Below are 23,322 nucleotides of genomic sequence, written 5' to 3'. Positions count from 1 at the left end.
GATCGAACCCAGGACCTCGCACGTGCTAGGTGTGCGCTCTACTGCTGAGTCACAATCCCAGCCTCCTTTTTTGTTTGTTTTTTAAGACTTTTCTGAGTTGCTCGGGCTGGCCTTGAACTGTCAATCCTACTGCTTCAGCTTCCCCAATAGATGAGATGTGTTAGCCAGCTTTTTGTTGCTGTGATCAAACTAAGAACAAATAGAGAACAACTTCTCTAAGAACAACTTCGAGAAGAAGAAGTTAATTTGGGCTCATGGATTCAGAAGGCCAGTTTATGGCTGGTAGACTTCATCACTCTGGGCCCAAGGGGAAGAGCACATCATGGGAGCACAGCTCAACTCATGGCAAGTTCATGGAAGCAGAGAAAGACAGCAGGAGCCAGAAACACAATATCCTCCCGAAGGCATGCACCAGTGTGCTACTTCCTCCAGCTACACTCCACCTGCCCCCAGTTACTACCCAGGTAGTCCATTCAAATTATTAATCCATCAAATGGATTAATAACCATAGCATGGGATTACAGTCACGTGCCACCACACTTGGTACATTTTTCATTTTATTTTGAAGACAATAAAATCATGAGGTACACACACACACACACACACACACACAATCAGTAAATCCCTACTATGTGCTAGTTCCTGTTCAAGTTGCTAAAGATATAGCAATGATCAAGAATTAAGGTCTAGCTGGACTTAATGGCACACACCTGTAATCCCAGTAGCTTGGGAGGTTGAGGCAGAAAAGATCATAAGTTCGAAGTCAGCCTCAGCAACTTAGTGAGACGCTGTGTCAAAATAAAACATAAAAAGGGCTGGGATTTGGCTCAGTGGTTAAGTGTTTCTGGGTTCAATCTCTAGTACAAAAAAAAAAAAAAAAAAAAAACATGAATTAAGGTCCAGCCTGTCATGGAGCTCTCATGCTTATGGGGGAGAGAGATCATATATAAGTGAAAAAATAGACTTCAAATAAAAAATGACATAGAGGAGAAAAAACAAGGCAATATGACAGAAAAAGACAGGAAGACAGACATTGTTAGAGAGGTTAGACCAGGAAACCTCACTGAAGATGTGACAGTTGAGTTGACTGAAGTATCAGCTGTGGAAAAAGCAGAGGGAGGAGTATTCCAAGCAGGATAAAGAGCAAAGGCAAAGCCCGTGAGGAGGGACTGGGTGACTTGGCGTATCCAAGGGGATAGTAGAAAGGCCAGTGTGCTGCAGCACAGGGGAGAGAGGACTGAAATGGGAGGTCAGGCAGGGGTAGGTCCTGGAAGGATTTACAAATAGTAGTGAAAGATCTGGAAGGTGTTCTACCTGCATCCAGAGGTTTAAGGTTTATCATATTTACATTTTTAAAAGATAACTCTGATGGCTCCTTAGTCTCACCTTTGGGCTCCTTAGTCTCGCTTTGGTTGTGTGACCTGAGTCATATGGCACCATTATCAGGCACTCTAGCTACATCTTTACAGACCTACTGAAATAAGCCTGAGGACAAACTGCTTTTTTAAAGTCCCTCTGAGTGTAGAGAAAGTGGGAGCAGAAGGTTCCTTCTCCATGGTTCTAGTGAGAATGCCTGCAGTAGAGGAGGTCCTGGGGGGTGGCAGAGCTTAGGACCTGGCCCACTAAGAAAGGAAAATCCCACTTCATGGATGCTGTTAAAGACCTTTGTCCCCACCCCATTCCCCTCCTCAAAGGGCTCTTCAAAATTAAGGGCTATTTATGTGTTCTTCCACTGTGGTTCCTTGATACAACCTTGACCACACTCGGATTGTCCTGGGAAGAGAAATCCCATGGAGGGAGGTAAACCATCTAGGGATGTTTACATAGTCCCATAAAAACCATAGAGAGATGGGCCAGTGGTGCACACCTATATCTCAGCCGCTCGGAGGCAGAGGCAGGAGGATTTTGAGTTCAAAGCCAGCCTCACTAACTTAGCAAGGCTTTAAGCAACTCAACTTCAAGCAACTCCTGTCTCTAAATAAAATACAAAATAAGGCTGTGGATGTGGCTCAGTGGGTGAGTGCTCCTGAGTTCAATCCCTGATACCTGCCCCGCCTACCCACCAAATCCCACACAGATAAATAAAGTGAGCTTCACTTTAAGAAGATCCACTCACTCATTCACATAGATATTTATTGAGCACTCAATGCACTGGTCATAATTTGGGTGTTGAGGATTCACTCATCCCTTCTATAAACATTTACTTAGGTCAGCTAAATGCAAAATATATGGATATCCAAATGAACATGTCGTACAGTAATGGTGAGTTTTGAATAAATATGTACTTGATTGGGAAGTTGGGAGTCGAATGAGGATTATTCACTTTACAAATTAATTATTGAATAAGCTCCTTGAATAAGATTTTCCTCATAACATATAAATTGGTCCCAGCTTTAAAGAATCAATTTAGCCAGCTGTGGTGGTACATGCCAGTAATCCCAATAACTCAGGAGGTTGAGGCAGGAGGAATAAGTCCAAAGCCAGGGTAACTTAGTGAAACTCTATCTCAAAATAAAATTTAAAAGAGGATGTAGCTCACTGGTAGAATGTCCTTGGGTTCAATCCCCAGTACTAGACACACACACACACACACACAAAGAGTTCATCTGTTTACTCCTTTGTAGGACATAATCAAGTAAAGGCAGTGTACAGTCATTCTTTACTTTTGATGCAAAATTGGTTTCAGGACCCCATTGGATACTAAAATCCATGAATGCTAAAATCCCTGTCATAAAAAGACATAACATTTGCATATAACATACACACACTCCTCCTGTATGCAGACTTTAAGTCATCTATAGATTAACTATGATAGCTAATACAATGTAAATGCAATGTAAATAGTTGACTGTATTGTTTGGGGAGTAACAACCAAAAAATGTCTGTACATGTTCAGTCCAGTCAATGTTTTTTTTTCTGAATATTTTAGAATCACAGTGAGTGAATTTCTGGATGCTAAATCCATAGCTAGGAAGGGCAACTGTGCTACAGTCGGCTCAGGAGAGCCAAGTGTTAAATTTTCAGACATTTTGCAACCTAATGACTAAACACAATTAGTACCAAAAATTAAATTACAAAACCTACAATTAAATAAGTTATATTTAAAACAGAGGTAGTAAATACTCAAACACTACTACTATCATGCCCTGGAGGTTATAACATCTCTTGTGTCTATATAGAAGAAATACTGTATAATAGTGTCCTACTGTGCATCTCTTCTCAACTGTTCAGTGACGTCACATAAATAGTTTCAATTCACCATAGTGGGAGTGGTTATACCACCATGAAAATAGCAACTGTAAAATTCAGAACTTTGCAAGGGGCAGTGAGTGGTACAAAACTGTAATTCCAGGGACTCGGGGAGGATGAAGCAGAAAGATTGCAAGTTCAAGGTCAACAACTTAGTGAGACCTTGTCTCAAAATAAAATATAAAAAGGACTGGGGATATATCTCAGCTACTTAATGAGACCCTGTGTCAAAATAAAAAATAAAAAAGGGCTGGGGATGTCATCTTAGTGGTAAAGTACCCCAGGGTTCAATTCTCTGTACCAAAAAGAAAGAAAGAAAAAATTCAGAACTTTTTTTTCTACTAGAGAGTTGGTTGTTACACATTTACCAGAAAAACACCAGTGTAGTCTCTAGTATGTAGGTCTCTTATATTTACTGCCTTGTGGTAAATCTTCTTTTAGAATTTTATTGATAGAATTAAGTAGACTAGTTTGAGAAGTCTTTCCTTGACTCTGATCTCTATGATTCATACTGCTAGGCTAACTTTACATAATTAAACAATCTGCAGCCTAGGAGAAAACTTTTAAGCCACAAATAACATGTTGTAAGAAGACTTTGAAGGAATAAGGATATAACTCAACACACTTTCATTTAGCAGCTACTATAAGCAAAGATATGTGCTGAAGGCTGAGGGAGATTTGAGATGAACAGTAGTTTATACTCTCAAGGAATTCACTGTAAACAGGTTATACAAAACCTGTGGATAACACAATGTGGTCAGTGCCATACTAGAGAAACAGAAGCGTGGAGAAGCTAACTCAGAGGTGATCAAAGAGACTTCAAAGAGATCCTGGACTCTACACATCAGTATCTGTCTTGTTCTCTGTTGTGTCCCTAGCACCTGGCACACTGCCTGGCACAAAATTGCCACTCAATAATTGTTGCATGAAGGAAGTAGATATCAATGGCATTGATCTTTGAAAAATAAGTAAGCTTACCAGACAGAAAAGAGCAGTACAGGAAGAGCACCCCAAGCAGAAGAAACAGAATGTATAAACCGGGCAATGCCTGTAATCCCAGCTATTTGGAAGGCTGAGGCAGGAAGATCACAAGTTGGAGGGCACCCCCAGCTTAATGAGACCCTGTGTCAAAATAAAAAATTTAAAAAAGGCTGGGGATGTCACTCAGTGGTAGAGTCCCCTGGATTCTATCCCCAGTACCCATCAAAAAAAAAAAAAAAAAGAAAGAAAGAAAGAAAAAAGGAAGGAAGGAAGAAACAGTATGTTCAGAGGCATGAAGGAAAAAGAGCTCAGCATATAAGGACAAAGTTTAATGTGGCCTAGGGGTCCAAGGCCCAGAAATGGTAAAGGTTAAAGCATGAAAGAGGGATTCTCTGCTTCAAATTTCTGCAGAGCTCTCAAAAGACAAGCATTATACAGAGCTGTGAGAGCAGAGCTAGGCGCAATGCAGGGGGTCACCGAGAATTTTATATCCAGTTTTATATCAAGAACTTCACAACAGAGCTGCCCAACAGTGAAATGGGCTGCCTTGGAAGCAATGAGCTATTCCTAGCAAGGAAGCAAGTACAGTCTGATGAATTCTTGGTGCAACTAATCGCTATGGATAGATGAATTTCCCTCCTAAGCAGATTTCAGAAGAATTTATCAAATCTCCTTTTCTAAAGGAGATTAAATAATAGATGGACATCTATCTTCAATAGTATTACTATAGAAGACCCAGAAACTTTCCTCAAGTGCTTGTATTTCGGTTGGTTTTGTTTTTGCAATGATGGGGATCAGCCTACAAGCTAGATAAGCACTCAACCACTCAGTGAAGTCCCCAGCCAAGAGCTTGTTTCTTATGCTTCTTATTGATGAACACTGAGGTTAACAGTGGTGCTAATGGCACTCCCATGAAAGAATGATGTCTTTTCAAATCACTGAGGTCTTCAGCCCTTCCTACACTATTTATTCAGTGTCTTTGTGTGTCAGAGACTTTGCTAAGTGCTAAAAACAGATACAAATGAAAAAAAGGCATCCGCTCCCACAGAGCAGGGTAGAAATGCAGATAAATATTTGGACTCCAGTAGCTACAATACCAAGTGTTGTGAGACACACAGGATTCAAAATTATTCTTTGAAGGAATCAGGGATGGCCTCAGAGGGGAAGTGATTCAGCTGACTCTATTTATTTATTTATTTATTTATTTGGTATTGGGGATTGAACTCAGGGACACTCAATCACTAATATATATTCCCAGCCCTTTTTTTGTATTCTATTTAGAGACAGGGTCTCACTGTAAATTGCTGAGGCTAGCTTTGAACTTGTGATCCTCCTGCCTTAGCCTCCGAGTCACTGGAATTTCAGGCATGAGCCACAGTGCCCACCTCAACTAACTTTTGATAAGAGGGATTCACTAGAAAGAGGAAGAACAATATTTTCTAGGCAGAAGGAGAATATCTGCAAAGATATGGAGACATGAAAATACATGGCCACTTTTGGAATGTGAGTGGTAGGTGAAAGTGTAAATAAAGCAGGCAGCAATGACAGGAGGCAAAATATGTATGGTCTTGAATCTAATGTTGAAATTGTTGAATTTTAATATGTAAATGATAGGAAAACCATAATGGGAAAATAATGCACTCAGATTTGTAGTAGAAATGATCAGCATACCTCTTTATGGGAGATGTGAGAAAAATACATTGGAGGGGCCCACACTAAGGGCAGGAGACCCCGTTAAGAGGCTGTTGGAGTGCTGGGGTTATGGCTCAGGGGTAGAGCATTCACCTTGCACGTGCAAGGCCCTGGGTTTGATCCTCAGCACCATGTAAAAATAAATAAATAAATAAAATAAAGTTATTGTGTACAACTACAAAAAATAAAAATAAAAAAATTTTAAAAAGAGGCTGTTGGAAAAGTCCAACAAAAATGATGATGGGAGCCTGGGGTTGTGGCTCAGTGGTAGAACTCTTGCCTAGCCTGCATGAGGTACTGGGTTCAATCCTCAGCACCACATAAAAATAAATAAAGGTATTGTGTCCATGTATAATTAAAAATATTTTTTAAAAAAAGAAGAAATGATGGGGCTGGGGATGTGGTTCAAGCGGTAGCACGCTCGCCTGGCATGTGTGCGGCCTGGGTTCGATCCTCAGCACCACATACAAAGATATTGTGCCCGCCGAAAACTGAAAAAAATAAATATTTAAAAAAAATTCTCTCTCTCTCTCTCTCTAAAAAAAAAAAAGAAGAAGAAATGATGATGGGCTTAATTATGGGGATAATGAAGATGGAGAGGAGAGTTGATTTGATAGACACACTTTGTGACATGAAATGAGAAGGATGCAGGGGAAACCAATCGTAATTCCCTCTTACACCTAAGACATGAAGCACTAAATTTAACTCAGAGTTCCCTGAAAGCCAAGGCAAGAAGGGAAATATGATGACACACATAGCTCTCACTTTTAAAGTGTTGTACCTTTATGGGAGAACATGATTGGCCAGATTCCAAGGGGGAGAAGGCAAGTGGAAAGGCACTGGGGCCATATCATGTTTGCCCCTGATTCTGAGAGTGGGAAAGGCTATTTCTGGGGACACTGGTTCCTCCTACTGCTCACTATTGGGCAATGAGTGGCCAGCAGCACAGTGGAACAGGCAGCCCAGCATTGGCCCAGGATGGTATCTTTACAGACAGGCAGTCAGAAATGTTTGAACCTGGAAACCTGCCTTGGTAGGAACCCATTCTCAGTGCTTTCTCCTCCCAGTGTTCTCCCTCTAGCACTCACCACAGCCTCCAGTGGCTCTGCAAGAGAAGATGGGGAGAAAGTCACAGTCAAAAGCAAGGATGGATATATTTATCTAAAGTGGCCCAGCAAGTTAGGGATAGAGCCAGGACAATGACTTTGCCTTTTTGATTTCAGAGTATTGGCTTTTTGTTTCTGTGACCAAAATACCTCACAAGAACATTTTTATTTTGACTCATGATTTCAAAGGTTCAGTCCATGGTTGGCCCACTCCATTGCTCTGGGCCCGAGATGAGGCAGAACATCATGATGGATTGTTATAGCCAAAGAAAGCTGCCCAGTTCATAGCATCCAGGAAGCAAGGGAAGAAGAGTGAGGAGCCAGAGATAGAATATTGTCTCCAAAGGCATGCCCCCAGTGACCTACTTCCTCCAGCCACACTCCACCTCCCCACAGTTACCACCCAGTAATCCATTTAAATTATTAATCCATCAACTGGACTAACCCACTGATGAGGCTACAGTTCTATAATCTAATCATTTCACCTCTGAACATTCTTGAATTACCACATGAGCTGTTCCAGAGCCATCTCATATTCAAACCATAACAGGGTTTGGGTGTTTCTTTAGCTCAGTCCTCATTAGCTTAGTTCACACAAAAGGTGGTACACAAACCTGGGCTGGTGTAAAGCTCTGCTCTCAGGAAGCTCACCTTCTGGTGGGAAAGACAACACTTTTGACAACTTTAACAACTGAGGATGCCATTTCTCTAAGGGACATGTGTGCGGGCCTGAACTGCTCAGGCAAAAGAAAGATCATGTTGTTTTAGGAGTGGGAGGTAAAGACCCAGGGGAAAGTCAAAGGATTCCACTGGGCTCCCTTTCAGCCAAGGCATGGCAAACGGGGGTGAAGGCCGGGATGGAGGGCAACTGGGATCCTAAGCACCTGCAATTATGACAGCTTCTCTAAGAGGTTTGAGTGCTTCAACGTTCATTATCTCATGATTTTCACAACAATTGTGGGAAGATATTAAATATATTTTAAAAAATTAAAACTCCCATTTTAGAGCTGGGGGAACGGACTCAGGTGGCATGCAACTCAATTAAGAATGGCAAGTGTCCTGACTCCATCCAGATGCTGAGTTCTGTGCACGCATCACTAAGCACCCTGCCCGGAGCTTTCCCTTTCCAGCTAGTCCACTTCCCCACCTCGACCCCGACATCTCATCCTTTGCCACCTGAAAGTTCCACCCGAAGTCTAACGGGGCTCCGCCCGCCTGCACTCTGGGCACCGCGGGGAGTCAGGGGTTAAAACCCGTGGCCCGGGTGGCCCCTTCCCCCTCCCCAACCCCCTCGCCTCACTCGGCGCGGCGCCTGGAGCGTCGGTCCCTGAGACCGGCACGAGAAAGGAGGGGGGAAAGTGGGCCTGTTTCTCGAGTGGCCAATCCACGAGCCCGCGGTGCCCCAGAGGAGGCGCCAGCGCTAGGCCAGCGCCAGGCCGGGGCAGCCTGCTTCCCGCGGCAAAGTACAAATGCGCCCGAGCACGGCGCCTGGCGCCCTTGGCGTGCACAGCCCGCCCGCGCTCTGCCTCCCCCACGGCCGCAGCGCCGCCGCCGCCGCCGCAGCCGGGACCGCCGCCCCGCCGGGACCCAGGCCCCCGAGGCCTGACCCCCAACCCACCGAGCAGGGGGCGCCGGCCGCCTCCAGCCCGCGTGCCCAGAACACCGCGGGTCCCGGGCGCCTCACTCAGCGCCGCGCTCCCGGCAGTCCCCGGTCCTCGCCCCTCTTTCTTCTCCTCGCCCTCTCACCTTCTCCAGATCTTTGATTGCCTTTCCCTCCTGTTGGACCTTCCTCCATCTCTCCATCTCTTTCCCTCCTTGCCCCTTGTCCTCTGCCCACCTTTCTCTTTTTCACGCCTTAGACCTTCCTTTCTGTTCTCCCTTTTTCCTCTAGACCCTTCCCTGACTCTCCTCCAGCAGCAGCCCCCTCTGGGTCTGTGATTTGTGCCCCTGAGCCTCAGTTTCCCTCCCATCTCACTTCCTCCCGGCTCCCCTTCCTGCTCAGTGCCGGGTGGCCGGACCCTGGGGGAAGGAAGGATGGTTCCCCAGGTGAGGGTCCTCTCCACCTTGCTAGGACTCGCGCTGCTCTGGTTCCCCTTGGACTCCCACGCTCGAGCGCGTAAGTAGAAGTGGGAAGCTGGGAGTGCAGAGGAGGGATGCGGGCCCCAGGGATGTGCGGGGAAAACACCAAGATCTGGGACCCCTAACTGTTGTGACAGCTATCCGGGCAGCACCTGTGCCGGAGGGGTGGAGACTCCTCTGCGGACCTGGGCTGGTGAGTCTGGAGGAAAGGGGATGTTGACAAGAGTTAGAGCTGAGGGAGCTGCTGCCATGGACCTGAGGATGTGAGGACTGACAGCAGGAGCCAGAGGGCAGGACGCTGTGCTTTGGGAAAAGGGACTTAGTAGAGTGGGGTATGTTTGACTGCAAAAAGCCGCTGTGCTGAAGATGCAAAGGCTACTGCCCTTGGAAGGAAAGAGCTAAGTAGAATGACCTTTCTAGTCCCTTATCTCTTTTGATCCCAAACTCCTGTGCCCTGGGTAGTGTCATTTACATTTTACAGATGAGCAAACAGGTTGAGCAAAGAGAAGGAACTTGCTGGAATTTACAGTTAGTAAACCATCCAAAGACAGAACTCTAATTCCAAACCCTGCCCCGCAGTGTCTGGAAGGGACCCTGATTAGGAGTTGTGACACTGGGAGGCAGCAGGGCATAGTGAAATAGACCAGGGTCTTCATCTTCTCAGCCCCACTGAACACCAATGGGTGTGAGGCAGGTAGGGAAGGCACCTCTCTGAGCTTAGTTTTCTAATCTATAGAATGGAAATAAAAACATCCCAGGACTGTTATGAAGATTAAATTATAGGAATTAGTAAAGGAGCTAGCACAAGGGTGGTACATGGTAGCTCCTCCAAAAAAAAAAAAAAAAAAAAAAACAGTTGTCTAATTCACACTTTTCTACTTATGAAACAGTGTAACTTCAAACAGGTTATATAATCTCTCTGGAACTCAGTTCCCTCACTGTCCCAATAGGCTGGTGGACCCCCTCTGCATCCCCTGCCAATCTCTTAGAATGCTGTGAGAATGCAAAATCAATTAAGATTCGCTTAATGAGGAGGAAGGAGCTTAGTACAGACCCTGAAATACCCGATAATGAAACCAAGGCCAAGGAGGAATAGTGCCTTGCTTCAGGTCACACAGGACAGAGCCTAGGATTAATAGCCCAGTTGCCCAATGCCCAGCCTGGTGCTCTTTCTTCTCAAACCTCTTAGCTCTCCTTTCCATGCCTTTCTTTTGCACGTGACTTTCTGGCACTGGTGTTGCTGGATTTTGTTTCAGTCTTGTCTCTGCTCCTGAAGTAAAGCCTGCATGTCTTTCCAATGCCCCTGGCCTGCCAGTAGCACACGAGACTCAGAAGTCCTTGGAAACAACTAATGAAGAGGGTTTGGTATTGGTTTCAAGTGCTGGCTCTGCCTCTTAGAGCTGTGTGACTCTTCCTAAGTCACAATTTCTCTGAGCCCCGATTTCTTCATCCACTTAAGAGATACAAACCTGGAACCTGAGGGTCCTGGTGAGGATTGAAGGATGTAATGTGTCCAAATACTCCCCTGTAAATGTCTCCTTCCCCTCCTTGAACCCTGCAGGTTTCCTCCTAACACCTGCCTGTCCCTGCCTGTTGTTCCTTGAAAGAGACAGCCCAGGAGGCCCTCCCTGTCTGACTGCTTTCCACTTGGCCTCTCATTCTCAGCCCCTTGGTTTTACTCCAGATACCATTGCCCTTGGCCTACACTGGAAAGATGTCCTAGAATCAGATCACTGCGGGATTGTTCATGTCCTATTCCTGTTATTCTATGTCTTGTCAGCCTGTCACAGCCTCACTTTGGTCATCTCTTCCAGCAAACTCTCCCTGGTGACCTGATCCACTCTGCCTTCCCCTCTTCTGTGCCTCCACTGGCCTTTAAGTCCATACCTCTCACGAGGTCCTGCCAGTATTCCATCTCCCTACAGCCTTGTAAATCCAGGGCTCCCGACTTGAGAAAGACTTGGAGCCAACCCAGTGGGTTAAGGTGAAGTGGACTGTCATTCAGGGAGGAGTGTTAAGTTTCTGGGATGTCGGAGCTGGAAGAGCCTTCTCATCTGCTTCTGCTCATCAAATGACTTAGAGTTAAACTGAAGCCCAGAAAGGGGGAATTATTTGTCACAACCTAGCACAGTGAATTTTTTAAAGAAAAGAACAGGGGCTGGGGTTGTGACTCAGTGGTAGAGTGCTTGCCTAGCGTGTGTGAGGCACTGGATTCAATTCTCAGCATCACATATAAATAAATAAAGGTCCATCGACAACTTTTTTTTTTTTAAAGAAAAGAACAGAGGACTGATTTGTCACTTACTGGCTTGTGAATTGGGACAAATCACTTCCCTTCTCTGAACCTTGTTGTCTAGTGTTGACTGTCTATGAAATCATCCTGTAGTCATTTCCCAGGATCTGATTTAAAGGTCTCTTCTGAAGGGACTCATCTTAATTTAAGTGAAGCCTGCTGTGGGTAAGGAATCTCCTGCTGACATTCTAGATGTTTTAAGAAGTAGTGCCAACAGATGGGAATTCTGAGGTCTGGATGGTGTCAGACTCTTGAGGTGGCCACGCCCTGCAGAATGCTGAGGACCTGTGAACAGGTCCTGTGAACAGGGCTTCTGGTGTGTTCCTCCGTTAAGGTTGAAGGCTGCTCAACAAAGATTATTTTCTCTCTGGTTCCATTTTTGACTGTAGATTGAGCCCCAAAGCAATCCGGCCTGAGTTTCAACTCCAGCCACAGGCTGAGCACCAATCCTCCAACCCTGCTCACTGACTGAATACCAATTCTACCTCAGGCTGGAACCCTTACATAGGCTGGGTTCCTGACCTTGTCACCCACTGGTATTGACCCCAGGCTGAGCCACATGCATGTGTAATATTAGCCACTCTACTCTGGTCCTTCATCCCCTCTGGGACCCAGAAGTAACCTATTTTTTCACTCCTTTTCCACTGTTCTTTTCTCTACATTGGCTCCCCTCTTTTGGGCTTGTACTTTGGTAAATGTCCCTTTTAGATATGCTTCTGCTTTATCTTATTTTATCTTCCCTCCCTCTACCCAGTGCTATGCAGGAGAGTCAGTTACCACATAACAACATCAACCATTCTATTCTTTCTTCAAGGGTTTGTGCATGATGGGAATTGAAGCTTTGGTTCAGAATCCCAGACCCTAGAAGCAGGCCTGGGGCAGGAAGGGAGCTCTCCACAGTATGATGTGGTGCATAGGGAAAATTTGGAATCAGTTCAGGGCTCCAGTCCTGGCTCTTCCACTGACTCCCACAGTGGCCTTTTTCTGCCTCTCACTTTTCCCATCTGTAAAGTGGCTGATCACTGAGGATTTAACAGCCCAACATTCTAAGTCTCTAAGATCCAAAGATTGCCTTGGTTCTGAGTCCACTCTGACCTTTGGAAAGAAAAGGGAGCTGGGGCAGTGTAGGTACAGGGAGGAGTGGACACACAGATCCTTAGATGTCAGGAAACAGTGCCTGGAGGGCCTGGGGCACTGGAAGCAGTGCAGCACCCACCAGAAGAGGTCCTGCCTTTCTGTTCAGCTTTGTAGCATCCCCAAGCAACTGTCTAGATGGGCATGAGGCAGAGGGGCACTGAGTGAGGGTCTGAAGTCCAGCTCTCTAGGCAGACCATCTGGGTCTTTTGCTCCGAGGTTCTGCACCTCCTCTCTCTCACCAGTAGAGGTCTCTGCCTCACTCCCTGGCTGGCCGGCTCTGAGCCGGCCAGGGACAGCTGCGCAGCTGCTCCAGCTGTTGCACCTGTTTCAGGACTGGCCTCTCAAGTTCCCCTAGCTTCGGGCCAAGGCATCAGCTCTGGGAGAGAGCCTTGGAATCCCTCCGATTCCCAAAAAGAAGAACCGGCGTGAGAGGAGAGTTCCTGGGAAGTGCAGCTCAGAGATCATTCAGGCATCCCCCTGCCTTTGGACAGGACTCCATCCCAAAGAAGGCTGCTTCCCAGCTTCTGTTGTCTATTCTTATATACAGAATCTTTATTTATGTCTCGCCTGAATCCTTTTGTTTCTAAGTTAAAGCCATTTCTTACCTGTCCCTTAGGGGATGGATATTCCTGTAAACATCTCCTGATCTTCCGACTGGCTTTGGAATTTGTGCTGGTATAGATCAGCAAGTGATCTCAGGCAAGCCCCTATATAGATATGTAGAATGAAGGAATTTAATGTCAGCTAAGCCCCTCACCTTCTAGAACTCTATGAATGTAAGTGTGGATATGCAAGGCATAACAGAAGGCAAGCAGTTGTACTCCTGCCCTGCCCGCAATCAGTAACAGAGATGCCTTTCCTGATTTGACCACTATCTTCCCTGAGATCCTTCTGAGGTCCTGTACATCTGTTGTGTGCCAGGTAAAAAGGAGTCAGTTGCAGAAAAGTGGGTCCCTTTTTCTAGGTTTCACAGCTCAGACACTGAGGTACATAGGTTTTTCTCCTTAAGAGGCTTCCCCCATCCCGTGCCAGAGCCCAGAGTGGAGCTGATGTCTCAGAGGGGAGCAAGTTTGTTTGTGTGAAGAGGGGACTATAAATAAATAGAGAAAGTATGGCTGCGTGGGTGTGAGGGAAGAGATGTAAACGTTCTCACATTCCTGAGCAGCCTGGCTCACTCAGGCTTCCTGAGTTGTTGCAGGCTGGGGACAGGCCAGCCACGATTCCAGACCTCTTCTCTCACCCCAGGCCCTCCTGGTGCATTTTCATGGCCTTAAAACCGCCTCACCTCCAGCCTAGCTTCTTTCTGGTTGTCTTGAAAGAGTTTCCAACTTCACTACCCACTCTTAAGTGACACGCTGTGAGACCTTTATCATAGCACGAGAATTTCAAGTCAGATCGCAGGACACACTTGGATGGGGACAGTTTGGATTACACGTGAAGATCATGGAATCGCTTATCCCTTTATCTGCCCCAGGCTCCTGACCTTTTTGTACATGGTGTTCTTTGGTTTGGCAGGTGGTTTGGGAGTCAAATGGCAGGGAGCCCGAAGGGAAGGTCAAAGGCTAATTCCTACTAGGTGGCAAGGTAAACGTGCGAGAGGGACTTGGCTGTCCTTCCGTACAATGCAATTCTTGTTAAAGAAAGAGGTTTCCAGGATTAAGGACTGTCAATTGGCTCCTCTTCCAGAGCTGCTCCCTCTCTGTTAACTCCATTCTTTCTTCATTCATTCATTTATTGAGCACAGAGCACAAAATGAGATCTGGTCCTTTCTTTCAAAAAGCTCACAGTGTCGTGAGGAAGACACACTCACTTAACAAGTACTTTTGTTTCATGGCAATGAGAATTTTAACAGAGGACTGAATCCAGTCCCAAAGGAGAGGCCAGGGTATGGCAAAGTTGGGGCAGCTAGAGACAGTGGCTGTCTTTGGAAGGGTGAGGAGGAGTTGATGAAACTGGAGACAGGGACTCTCATTCCAGGCAAGGAAACTGCACCGTGCAGGCTTCCTGCTTTTGCAGCCAAAATTTTTTTGTGGTGGCCTGTTTTCAGCCTCCCCTCCTCTTGCTGGGTTTTCTCCACCACTCCACCCGGCTCCTTCACTTATCTGTGCCTCTTCTGTTAAGTGTCCCACACTCACTATGCTTTATTTTCTGATCCCTGCCCAGAAGTTGCCACCACTGTGGTCACCTTGCACCACCCTCATCTCAACTTTCAGCCACTAGAAGCTGAAGGCTGCTATGTTGGCTTACAGTTCTCTGCAAAGGAGATGCTTTGGGTCACCGTGACATCAGATTCAGGGTGGCTCCAAACCTCCATCTCATTCTTGACTTGCTCCTTCACCCTCTCTACTATATCCTATCCATCTTCCCTGTACGTATGACATGTTCCTCAAATCTGTATTTGTGTCCATTAGTACTGGGTCCATTTCGGCCCAGGCCCTAGGTCCAGGTGCCGCATTAGCTCAAACAGGTGACTGCAACAGCCTAGCCTCTCCCCAGCCTCTGCCCGCAGGCTTGCCTAACAGACCACAATTCTAAAATGCAAACCTCATCACATGCCTCTCCAGGGTAAGGCTTTTCCACAGCTTTCCTTTTCCCTCCATGTTCTTAAGGTCCTTTGTGAGTCTCTGCCTCTCTTTCCTGCCTTCTCATTCTCTGCACCAACCTTTGAAGCCACTTTGATCTCTGAATCCCAGCCCGAGGTCTGTGTGGGCATGGGGTGTTATTGAGGAAAACTAGGCTAGAAGAATGCAGAGAGCCACAGGAAAGAGGGCAGGTGTGGCTGTGGGACCTGGGAGATTTGACCTCAACAATATTTATGCTCTGAAAAACACACTGTTAAGGAAATTAACAGCACCAGATCTGGTTTTTGTCTGTCTGTTCATTCTTACTATTTAAATTAGTATCTAATATGTATCAGACACTAGGAATATTACATATATTATCTGATTTAACTCTATAATAACCCCAAGAGGTAGAGATTATTACTAGTCTCTTTTAACAGCTGTGGAAACAGTCCTGTAATGGTTAGTTTATCTTAACTCAGGCTGCAAATAAAAGCTAAATCCATCATTTGAACCTTGATCTATCTGACTCCAGAAGATCCTTGAGAGAAGACACCCTTGACCTGAGCATAGATGGCTGGGATGACAAATGGTGGAGGGTGAGAGAGGAAGCTGGGAGGTCTAGAGCCAGGATAGCAATGAGAAGGCTGAGGTATGAACAAAGTAGATAGGAAGGGAGGGGGAGGGGAGTGACCAACTGCCTCCTTCACAGTGTCACTCAGGATTGGCTCTGGTGGCTCCTGGAACCTCACCCTAATCCACCTTGGAGGCCCTGAGAGCCCAGATGGGTGGAAATACTTCCAAGAACATGGAATCTTGGAATGATCAAATCTTAGAACCATGGCATCATACAATTCTAGAAACTTTGTGTTCTAATGAAATTTAGGCTCTCGGAAACACGGCATTGTCAAATCTTGAATCTTAGAAACCTAGAACTTTGGAGTCTTTGCATCTGAAATCATGGGTTTGTAACTATGTAAAAACTCTTTGAAGATCATACCCCACTCCCCTAATTTGGACGGGAAACAGGCTCACAGAAGGGAAGAAAGACCCTTCCCTGGATGTCACACAGTACAGTTTAGAGCTGCTTCCACCAGCCATGTGCAAGGACTGGGGCTGCTGCCAGGGCCTCAGGAATGGAGGGTGCTGGGCCTGCAGGTCCTCTTCCCATCTGGTTTTGACATGGCCTTGGGCACTCACTTCCCCAGAGGAAGAGCGCTCCAGGCACTGTCACCTTCTTAGGCCTCTCACCTTAAGGGGCATGGCAGGGTGGGGCTTTGGCCACAGGAAGCTCCTGCCAGGCCCCCCATGTTTTCAGTCTTCTCTTGGTGGGGGAAGGGGCCTCCTGGCCTGAGCATTGGCTGAGACACTCCCAGTCTCCACCATCTGAGCAGGCCGGGTGGTGAAGGGGTGCCAATTGGCACAGGGGCCCAGACTGTAGGGCTGCCCCAAGGAAGGTAGGACAGGGTTTCTTCAGCAAGGGGCTGAGACCTAAGGTGGCCACAGTGTTGCAATCATCCCCTCCCTTGTGGGGGGAGGGGACTGAGGAAGAAAGACATTATTCAGTCCTTGGAGAGTTGGGCTGGCTCTGACCAGCGTCCCAGCTGGGCCTGTGTTCCACCCTCTGCCAGTGGAGGCCCAGAGATAAACACAGCCCATTTGATACGGCCGACCAGACAGCCAGCTGGGCCTTACTGGCTCACTGGAGAAAGGGATCTGCAAATGGGTCACTTCCTGCACTGTGGGGTGCTGGTATGGGGGTAGGGAGAGAACTAAGCTATGTGTTTCTGGGGTCTTTGGTGGCCCACTAAAGCAGACAAAAGCACCTTGACAATGGCCTCAAATCTTTGCCCTGGGAGGGAGGCCCAAAAGGACTGAGCAGTAGCAGTGTGAGGAGCCTGATATCAGATTTTCTTTTTTCTTTTGTATTGGGGATTGAACCCATGGGTGCTTAACCACTGAGCCACATCTCTAGCCCTTTTTAATATTTTTATTTAGAGACTGGGTCTCACTGAGTTGCTTAGGGCCTGGCTAAATTGCTGAGGTGATCCAACCTACCTCAGCCTCCCAAGTCACTGGGATGATAGGTGTGCCACCACACCTGGCTTTATATCAGCTTCTTACAGAGATAACATTCCTAGGTTTAGATGGCCTATGAGTTCCTGTTCCTGTGCTCCAGCCCACCACCAATGCTTAGGGGGATTCCCTGCACCACAGTGTGAGCCCCACCCCACCCAACTAGTTGCTGCTGCCAGTGCTCTGCCATTTCCTAAGCTTGAACACTAAGAGAAGTGATTCAGAAAGTGTGAGTCCACATTTCTGACACTATAAAGTGGGAAGGGGGAGTTATGAAAGGCAACATCTAGATTCTAGACCAACAGAGGTTTAGCAGACAAAAACAGGGAATGGGGGATGGTGGCTGGTGCAGCAGAGACAAGTGAAGTTTTAGGCCTGGAGTTGGGTTAAAGCCAAAGTGATGGGTTGAGCCCAGAGGAGCTTGGAGCCTGGAGCCCTGGGTTCAGACCACTAGCTGGAGGGCTTCAGGCACTTCACTTGTCTCTGTGAGCCTTTATTTTCTAATCTAGCCTTCTCATAATTAAGATAACTATCAGAAAGCCACAGTAGGATAGATATTATCATTCCAGTCCAGATTTCTTGTTTTATGTATGGGGGAGGGGGGCATGGTTACCGGGGATTGAACTCAGGGGCACTCACACTGAGCTACATCCCCAGGCCTATTTTGTATTTTATTTAGAGACAGGGTCTCTAAAAAAAATGTTTGTGATCAATGCTGTAATCATAAGAGTAACACTCAACTAAGAATTGGGAAGTGGGCTCAGTAAGCACTTTTCAAGCATTATCCTATTTAATTCTCAAGACAGAATGTTGAGATCATTAACTTACAGAAAAAGTGTAACACAGAGAAGTCAATAAATGTTTTCATTCTCATTTAATTTAGCACGCTTTTGCTGGTACTTAGCTTGCATTGGATAATGGAGAGTTTTCTCAAAGGAATGAAAGCATCCCTTTTGGGATGAAGCTCATCCATGGAGGATGGCTGATGGAGACAGGGCAAGAGGCAGAGTGGCCAGCAGAGGGTACAGCGTTGGATGGGGAAGCCTGACCAGGGCTAGGTAGGGAGGGGTAAAAGAAGGGGCAGGAGTGGATTGGTTATGAGAGGTGAAAGGGACAAAGGAAAAGGAAATCAGTTATTGTGAGAGCAAAAGGAGCACTGGACAGAGAGTCAGGAGACTTAGGCTCCTCTTGTCCCTGCTTGATGACTGACTTGCTCTGATGCACTGAATAATATAATTTATCCTCTCTGGGCCTCATACTACATACTACCCATCTATCATTTATACCACTACTTAAATATGTAAAGCTTTTTTTTTTTTTTTTTGTGGGGAGAATACTGAGAATTGAACCCGGGGGCACTTTACCACTGATCCAGAGTCTTGCTAAGTAGCTGAGGCTGGACTTGAACTTTCCATCCTCCTGCCTCAACCTCCTGAGTGACTGGGATTACAGGCCTGCACCACCACACCTGGCTGTAAAGCATTTTTATTGCTCCATGCCCTCACTGCCCTGTAAGATAACTGTTAAAGCTCAGAGAGGGGCAGAAACATGACCGATGTCGCATAGCAAGTGTGTGGTCAAGATGAGATCCAAACTCGGACATTCTGGTCCCCTGACTGGGAGAGCAGTTTCAGTGGATCTCTTCTGCCTGAAGAGAAGAGACCATCTGAAGGAGCTCAGATGACATTGTTCCTAAAGTTAGGAAGGAGAAGGGATGAAGTGGGTCTTGGGGCTGGTACCTCCTAGGACTAACGGCGATTGTTGGTTTGTCAGGCCCAGACATGTTCTGCCTTTTCCACGGGAAGAAGTATTCCCCTGGCGACAGCTGGCACCCCTATTTGGAGCCACAAGGCCTGATGTACTGCCTGCGCTGCACCTGCTCTGAGGTAGGTTCCTCTGGCCACCGACACCTCACTACCGAGTTCTCAATACATAGGAGTAGAGGTCCCTGGATGCCTCCCAGAGCTAGGTCACAGTGGGTCAGGGGCTTCTTTCCAGCTGGTGCTGGTGCCATCGTCTGCCTCCCACACAGCCTTTCTGAATGGGAGGAAGGTCAGAGCCTTTCTGACCTTCCTCCCATTCTTTACTTTCCCATATGACTCCCTCCAGCCACCTCCTGCCCTGCCCCAGGATGCATTCCCCCAACTCTACTGGCCCAAATATTTGTTTTCCTCAAGACTGCCCAAATGGGCAGATGACCACTGCCTGAAAGTAGTTTTTCCTTCTGGGATTCCACACAAGTTTCTTTGTTCCTTTTACTTACTATTCATAGTTTATTTGCATCTGTCAGTTACTGTACCTCCAAATTGAGTCCCCAAGAACAGGTCTTGCTGGACCCTAACAGGTATCCAGTGTGATGCCCTACCAAAGGCTGAGCCAACTGAAGCAGAGACCACAAATTTGTTCTCACTTGTCTCCTCTCACCCACCCCAACTGTATTCGTCAACTTTCTGTCACTATGAAAAAATACCGAGATAATCAGTTTATAAAGAGAAAAGGCTTGTTTTGACTCGTGGTTTTGGAAGTTCTAGTCTATGATAAATCAACTCCATTGCTTTGGGCCTGTGGCAAGGTAACACATCATAGCAAGAATGTATGGCAAAACAAAACCTCTCACTGTGTGGCCAGGAAGCAAAAGGGAGAAAGAAGCCAGAGACCCATAATCCCTTTCAAGGGTATACTCGCAATGATCTAAGGGCCTCTAACAAGACCCCACCTCCTACGGGTCCACAGCATCTCCTCAGAACACCACCCTGGGGACTAATCCTTTAACCCATGGGCCTCTAGGTAATATTTAACATCCAAATAATAACACCAGCCCAGTGTCTCCACAGGGCCTTGTAAAATCAATTAGGTAGAACAAATGACACTCCCTGGTGATCCAGAGTCTCAGGTGAGGTGTGAGGTTGGAAAGGTAGGAGATGAGGGAGTGGCTTAGGAGGCTTGAAAAACCCTTGGCTTTGGCTCAGTCACTGGGTGCCCAGTACAGATGTCCCAGCTCTCTGCCTGGGTGTCCGTGCTTGGGCAGGAAAGTGTAGCTTAGCTCCCAGCTGGAGCCAGCCGCCTGCCCCTCTGTAACCCTGCACAGATCAAGAGTGGAAGGCAGAGCCTTCCTAGATAAGACAAAAAAAGGAAGAGAAGAGTTCCTGAGGAGACCCAGGGTGAAGGAGCAGGTGGGCCAGCCCTCGGCTGACTCACCCAGGGGCTCCTTCCTACTGTTCTTTTCCTGATTCTCCCTTGCTTCCACTGTTTCTCAGGTAGATTGTTGACACAGACAGGGACACAGCTCCCCCATGGCTGCCTCCCTGTGGTTTTCCTTAGCACATCTGAGGCCAGTCAACCTTTTCAAGAAGAATTTTATGAAATGTAGCCAGAGAACAAAACAACCATAACAGAAAATTCCAGACATATCATGTGGTCCAGTTGACAAAGTCCAAGTTTTGTGATCCAATGGAGCTCTCTCCTTCCCCAGAGTTCACACACGCAGTTTCTTCAACCCAAAAGACTGTTGAGAAAATAGTCCTGTGGTATCTCCAACGTGTTTGGAGTGCCTCCACTTCCTGCCACCATCACTTCCTCTGACCTAAGTCATCTTCATCTCTTACTTGAGCTGCTACACCAGCCTCCTAACAGTCTCTCTGTTCACCTCCCCAAATCCATCATCCACACAATAGTTAGAATGATCTTTTATGAACATGAAATTGATCATGTCATTCCACTCTTAAAACCCTCCAATGGCTTTTGTTGCACCTATAATAAAATTCCCCCTGCTGCGAGCTCTGTGTGATCCCATGTCTGTCTGATTCTCCAACTTCACCTTATGTCTGCTCTCTCTGGGGCAGCAACACTGGCTTGAAACTTTCCCATGTATTTGCTCCACCTAGAATGTTCTTCCCTGGATTTCATGAATGGCTCCTTCTCTCTTCCAGTTCTTAACATGAATGTTACCTTCTCATGAGGCCTTCCCTTACAGCCATTTCTGAAGGAGTCAACCTTGTCACCTAAACTTTACACTGCTTTATCAAGTCACAACTTTAACATTGGGGGAATTCTCTTGTTTCCACCTGATTACATTTTTCTAGTCTAACTCCAACTGCTAGAATGTGAGCTTGGTGAGAACAGAAAGCATGTCATCTTACTCTGCTGTGTTCCTAGTGCTCAGAAGAGGGCCTGGCTCCCCTAGACATGTAGCACACATTGAGTGAGGAAGTCCAGGCCCCATCCACCCTAGGCAGCTCAAGCTCCTGGACAGTGCAGGGTCCCTGGTGATGGTATTTACCTGCTCTGTGAGCTCAGGTACTTCACCTCTGGGATACTCTTCTCATTTCAAAAGTGGGAATAGTAGTACTTACCTCTCTGTTTGTTGTTTGGGAGAGGAAATGAAATAATCTATGTATGTATATGTATATGCATGTATAATGCAAAAAGTCCCTGCCTAGTAGCCACTCAATACATAGTGGCTGTGACTTATCCGAGAGGTTCCTTTTGGTCTCAAAAGGCTTTGCCCATTCATCCCAGCCTGTCTCCACCTCATTTCCTGCTGCCTGCTGCTGGTCACCTCCAACCCATGGCTCCTCCAAGGCCACAGTCAGCAGAGACACTCTAACTCCTTAGGCCACACAGTCCTTCACACTCCACCTAGTTTGTCATCTGAGGGGATCAGTTTACCCTCCTGATGTTGATTAAGCACTCATGTGTGCTGGGCTTCTGGAAGACCCCTATTAGAGCTCAGCAGTCCCTGTGGACTCAGGGATGCTCCTCAACATGGAGATTAGTCCTGGTAATTATCTCTGGCCATCTTGAGCAGCAGTGACTCAGAGGGGCTAAGACCTGTCTCAGGTCTTCCATGGGGCAAGAGGCAGCCTCTGGGGAAAATACTGTCAGGGACCTCTGCTGAGAAAATGGCAGTAGGAAGGACCAGGATATGGGACCTGGAAACAAGTTACCAACTTCACAGTTTTGAACAAAGCCTACTATTCATCTGAGAGAGATCATCTGTGCCTCATCTCCTTGTTCTCATCTATTACTCACTCATTTGTTCACTGGGACTTGAGTAGGCACTCAGAGCAAGGCCCTGTGCTGATCACTCCTTTGGGTTCATTGTTGAATAGGTGAGACAGATATTGATGGCTTGTGGCCACACAGTGCAGTGAACCTGTAATGAGGGGAGAGTGAGAGGTGGGACGGCTGAGGAGGGGCTGGGAGGCTGCCTGGTGAACTGGAAAAATCTCCAAAAGGGGTGGTGGCCTTTCTTGCAGTTTCTGCTGGTCTCTGTGTGTGTGCGTATGTTTGTGTTTCACTGCCTGATTCTCTCTCATGTGCTATACCTGAAAAAGTAAAAGAACTTTGGGTCCCTCCTTCTCTGATGCTAACTCCAAAGGCTCTGTCCAGGATTTCCTGGACCTCCGGAGATTCAGGGGATGGAATCTTAGTACCCTGAGTCTTCTCCACATTAGGTATTTAGTCTTGTCCCCATCCTGGTCACCTGCCCTCAGGTGTTACATTCCTCCCTTGACAGGAAGGCTCAGGGTCAGAGTTAAAAGCCCTACAGTTAAAGATAGCAGTGTCAAAGCACCCAGATCAATGTCAAAATAACTCAAGGCTATTACTTGTATTTCTCACACACTATGAAGGGACACAACATCTGAGCAAAGCCACAAGAAGGTCTGCCCTCCTCCAGGGTGGGAGGGGGATGCGGATGAGTGGCCAAGTGAGATCCCCACAGTGGGCAGGGGTGGGGAGGGACTGGGCCCACTGGAGTTCATTGGTTTTAATCCCATCGCAGGCTTAAAATGAGGCAGAGAGTTCCCTAGTTGGGGTGGAGGTTTGGGGAAAGGACCACCAGTGTAGGAGGGAGGCAATGGTTCTTCAGAGCCAGGGTTGACCCCTGTGTCCCCTTTAGACTGCCCAGGTGAGTTGTTACCGCCTCCACTGCCCACCTGTCCACTGCCCCCAGCCTGTGACGGAGCCACAGCAGTGCTGTCCCAGGTGTGTGGGTAAGTAGCCTCGCTCTTCCCCTTGCACCAACATCCTCACTGCCTACTGCCCTTCACCTTACCCCTGATGCAGTTTCCAGCTGAACAGAGCCCCGGAAAGAGAGCGGCAGTCTCTGCCCACTAAGGCACTGAGAAACAGAGAGTCTTAGAGG

The 23,322-nt window shown here is 46.9% G+C and overlaps 1 protein-coding gene across 3 annotated transcripts in view; it reads left to right on the top strand.

The window, feature by feature from the left end:
- Positions 1-8,511: 8,511 nt before the first annotated feature.
- The window catches only part of Chrdl2 (chordin like 2), a 31,399-nt gene continuing 16,588 nt past the window's right edge, over positions 8,512-23,322 (top strand). For 2 of the 3 annotated variants that reach the window (XM_027942464.2, XM_027942463.2), the window contains exons 1-3: positions 8,512-9,144; positions 18,948-19,060; positions 23,077-23,170. In XM_027942464.2, the coding sequence (XP_027798265.2) occupies positions 9,063-9,144; positions 18,948-19,060; positions 23,077-23,170 (289 nt within the window). In that variant the 5' untranslated portion in view covers positions 8,512-9,062. The remainder of the gene's footprint in view (positions 9,145-18,947; positions 19,061-23,076; positions 23,171-23,322) is intronic. The other variant, XM_071616484.1, reaches the window with a different exon arrangement.

The sequence above is a fragment of the Marmota flaviventris genome, chromosome 9 (genome assembly GCF_047511675.1).
Source record: "Marmota flaviventris isolate mMarFla1 chromosome 9, mMarFla1.hap1, whole genome shotgun sequence".
Classification (NCBI taxonomy): Eukaryota; Metazoa; Chordata; class Mammalia; order Rodentia; family Sciuridae; genus Marmota; species Marmota flaviventris.
Note: the sequence above shows the minus strand (reverse complement) of the source record. Positions and strands in the feature narration are given on the sequence as shown.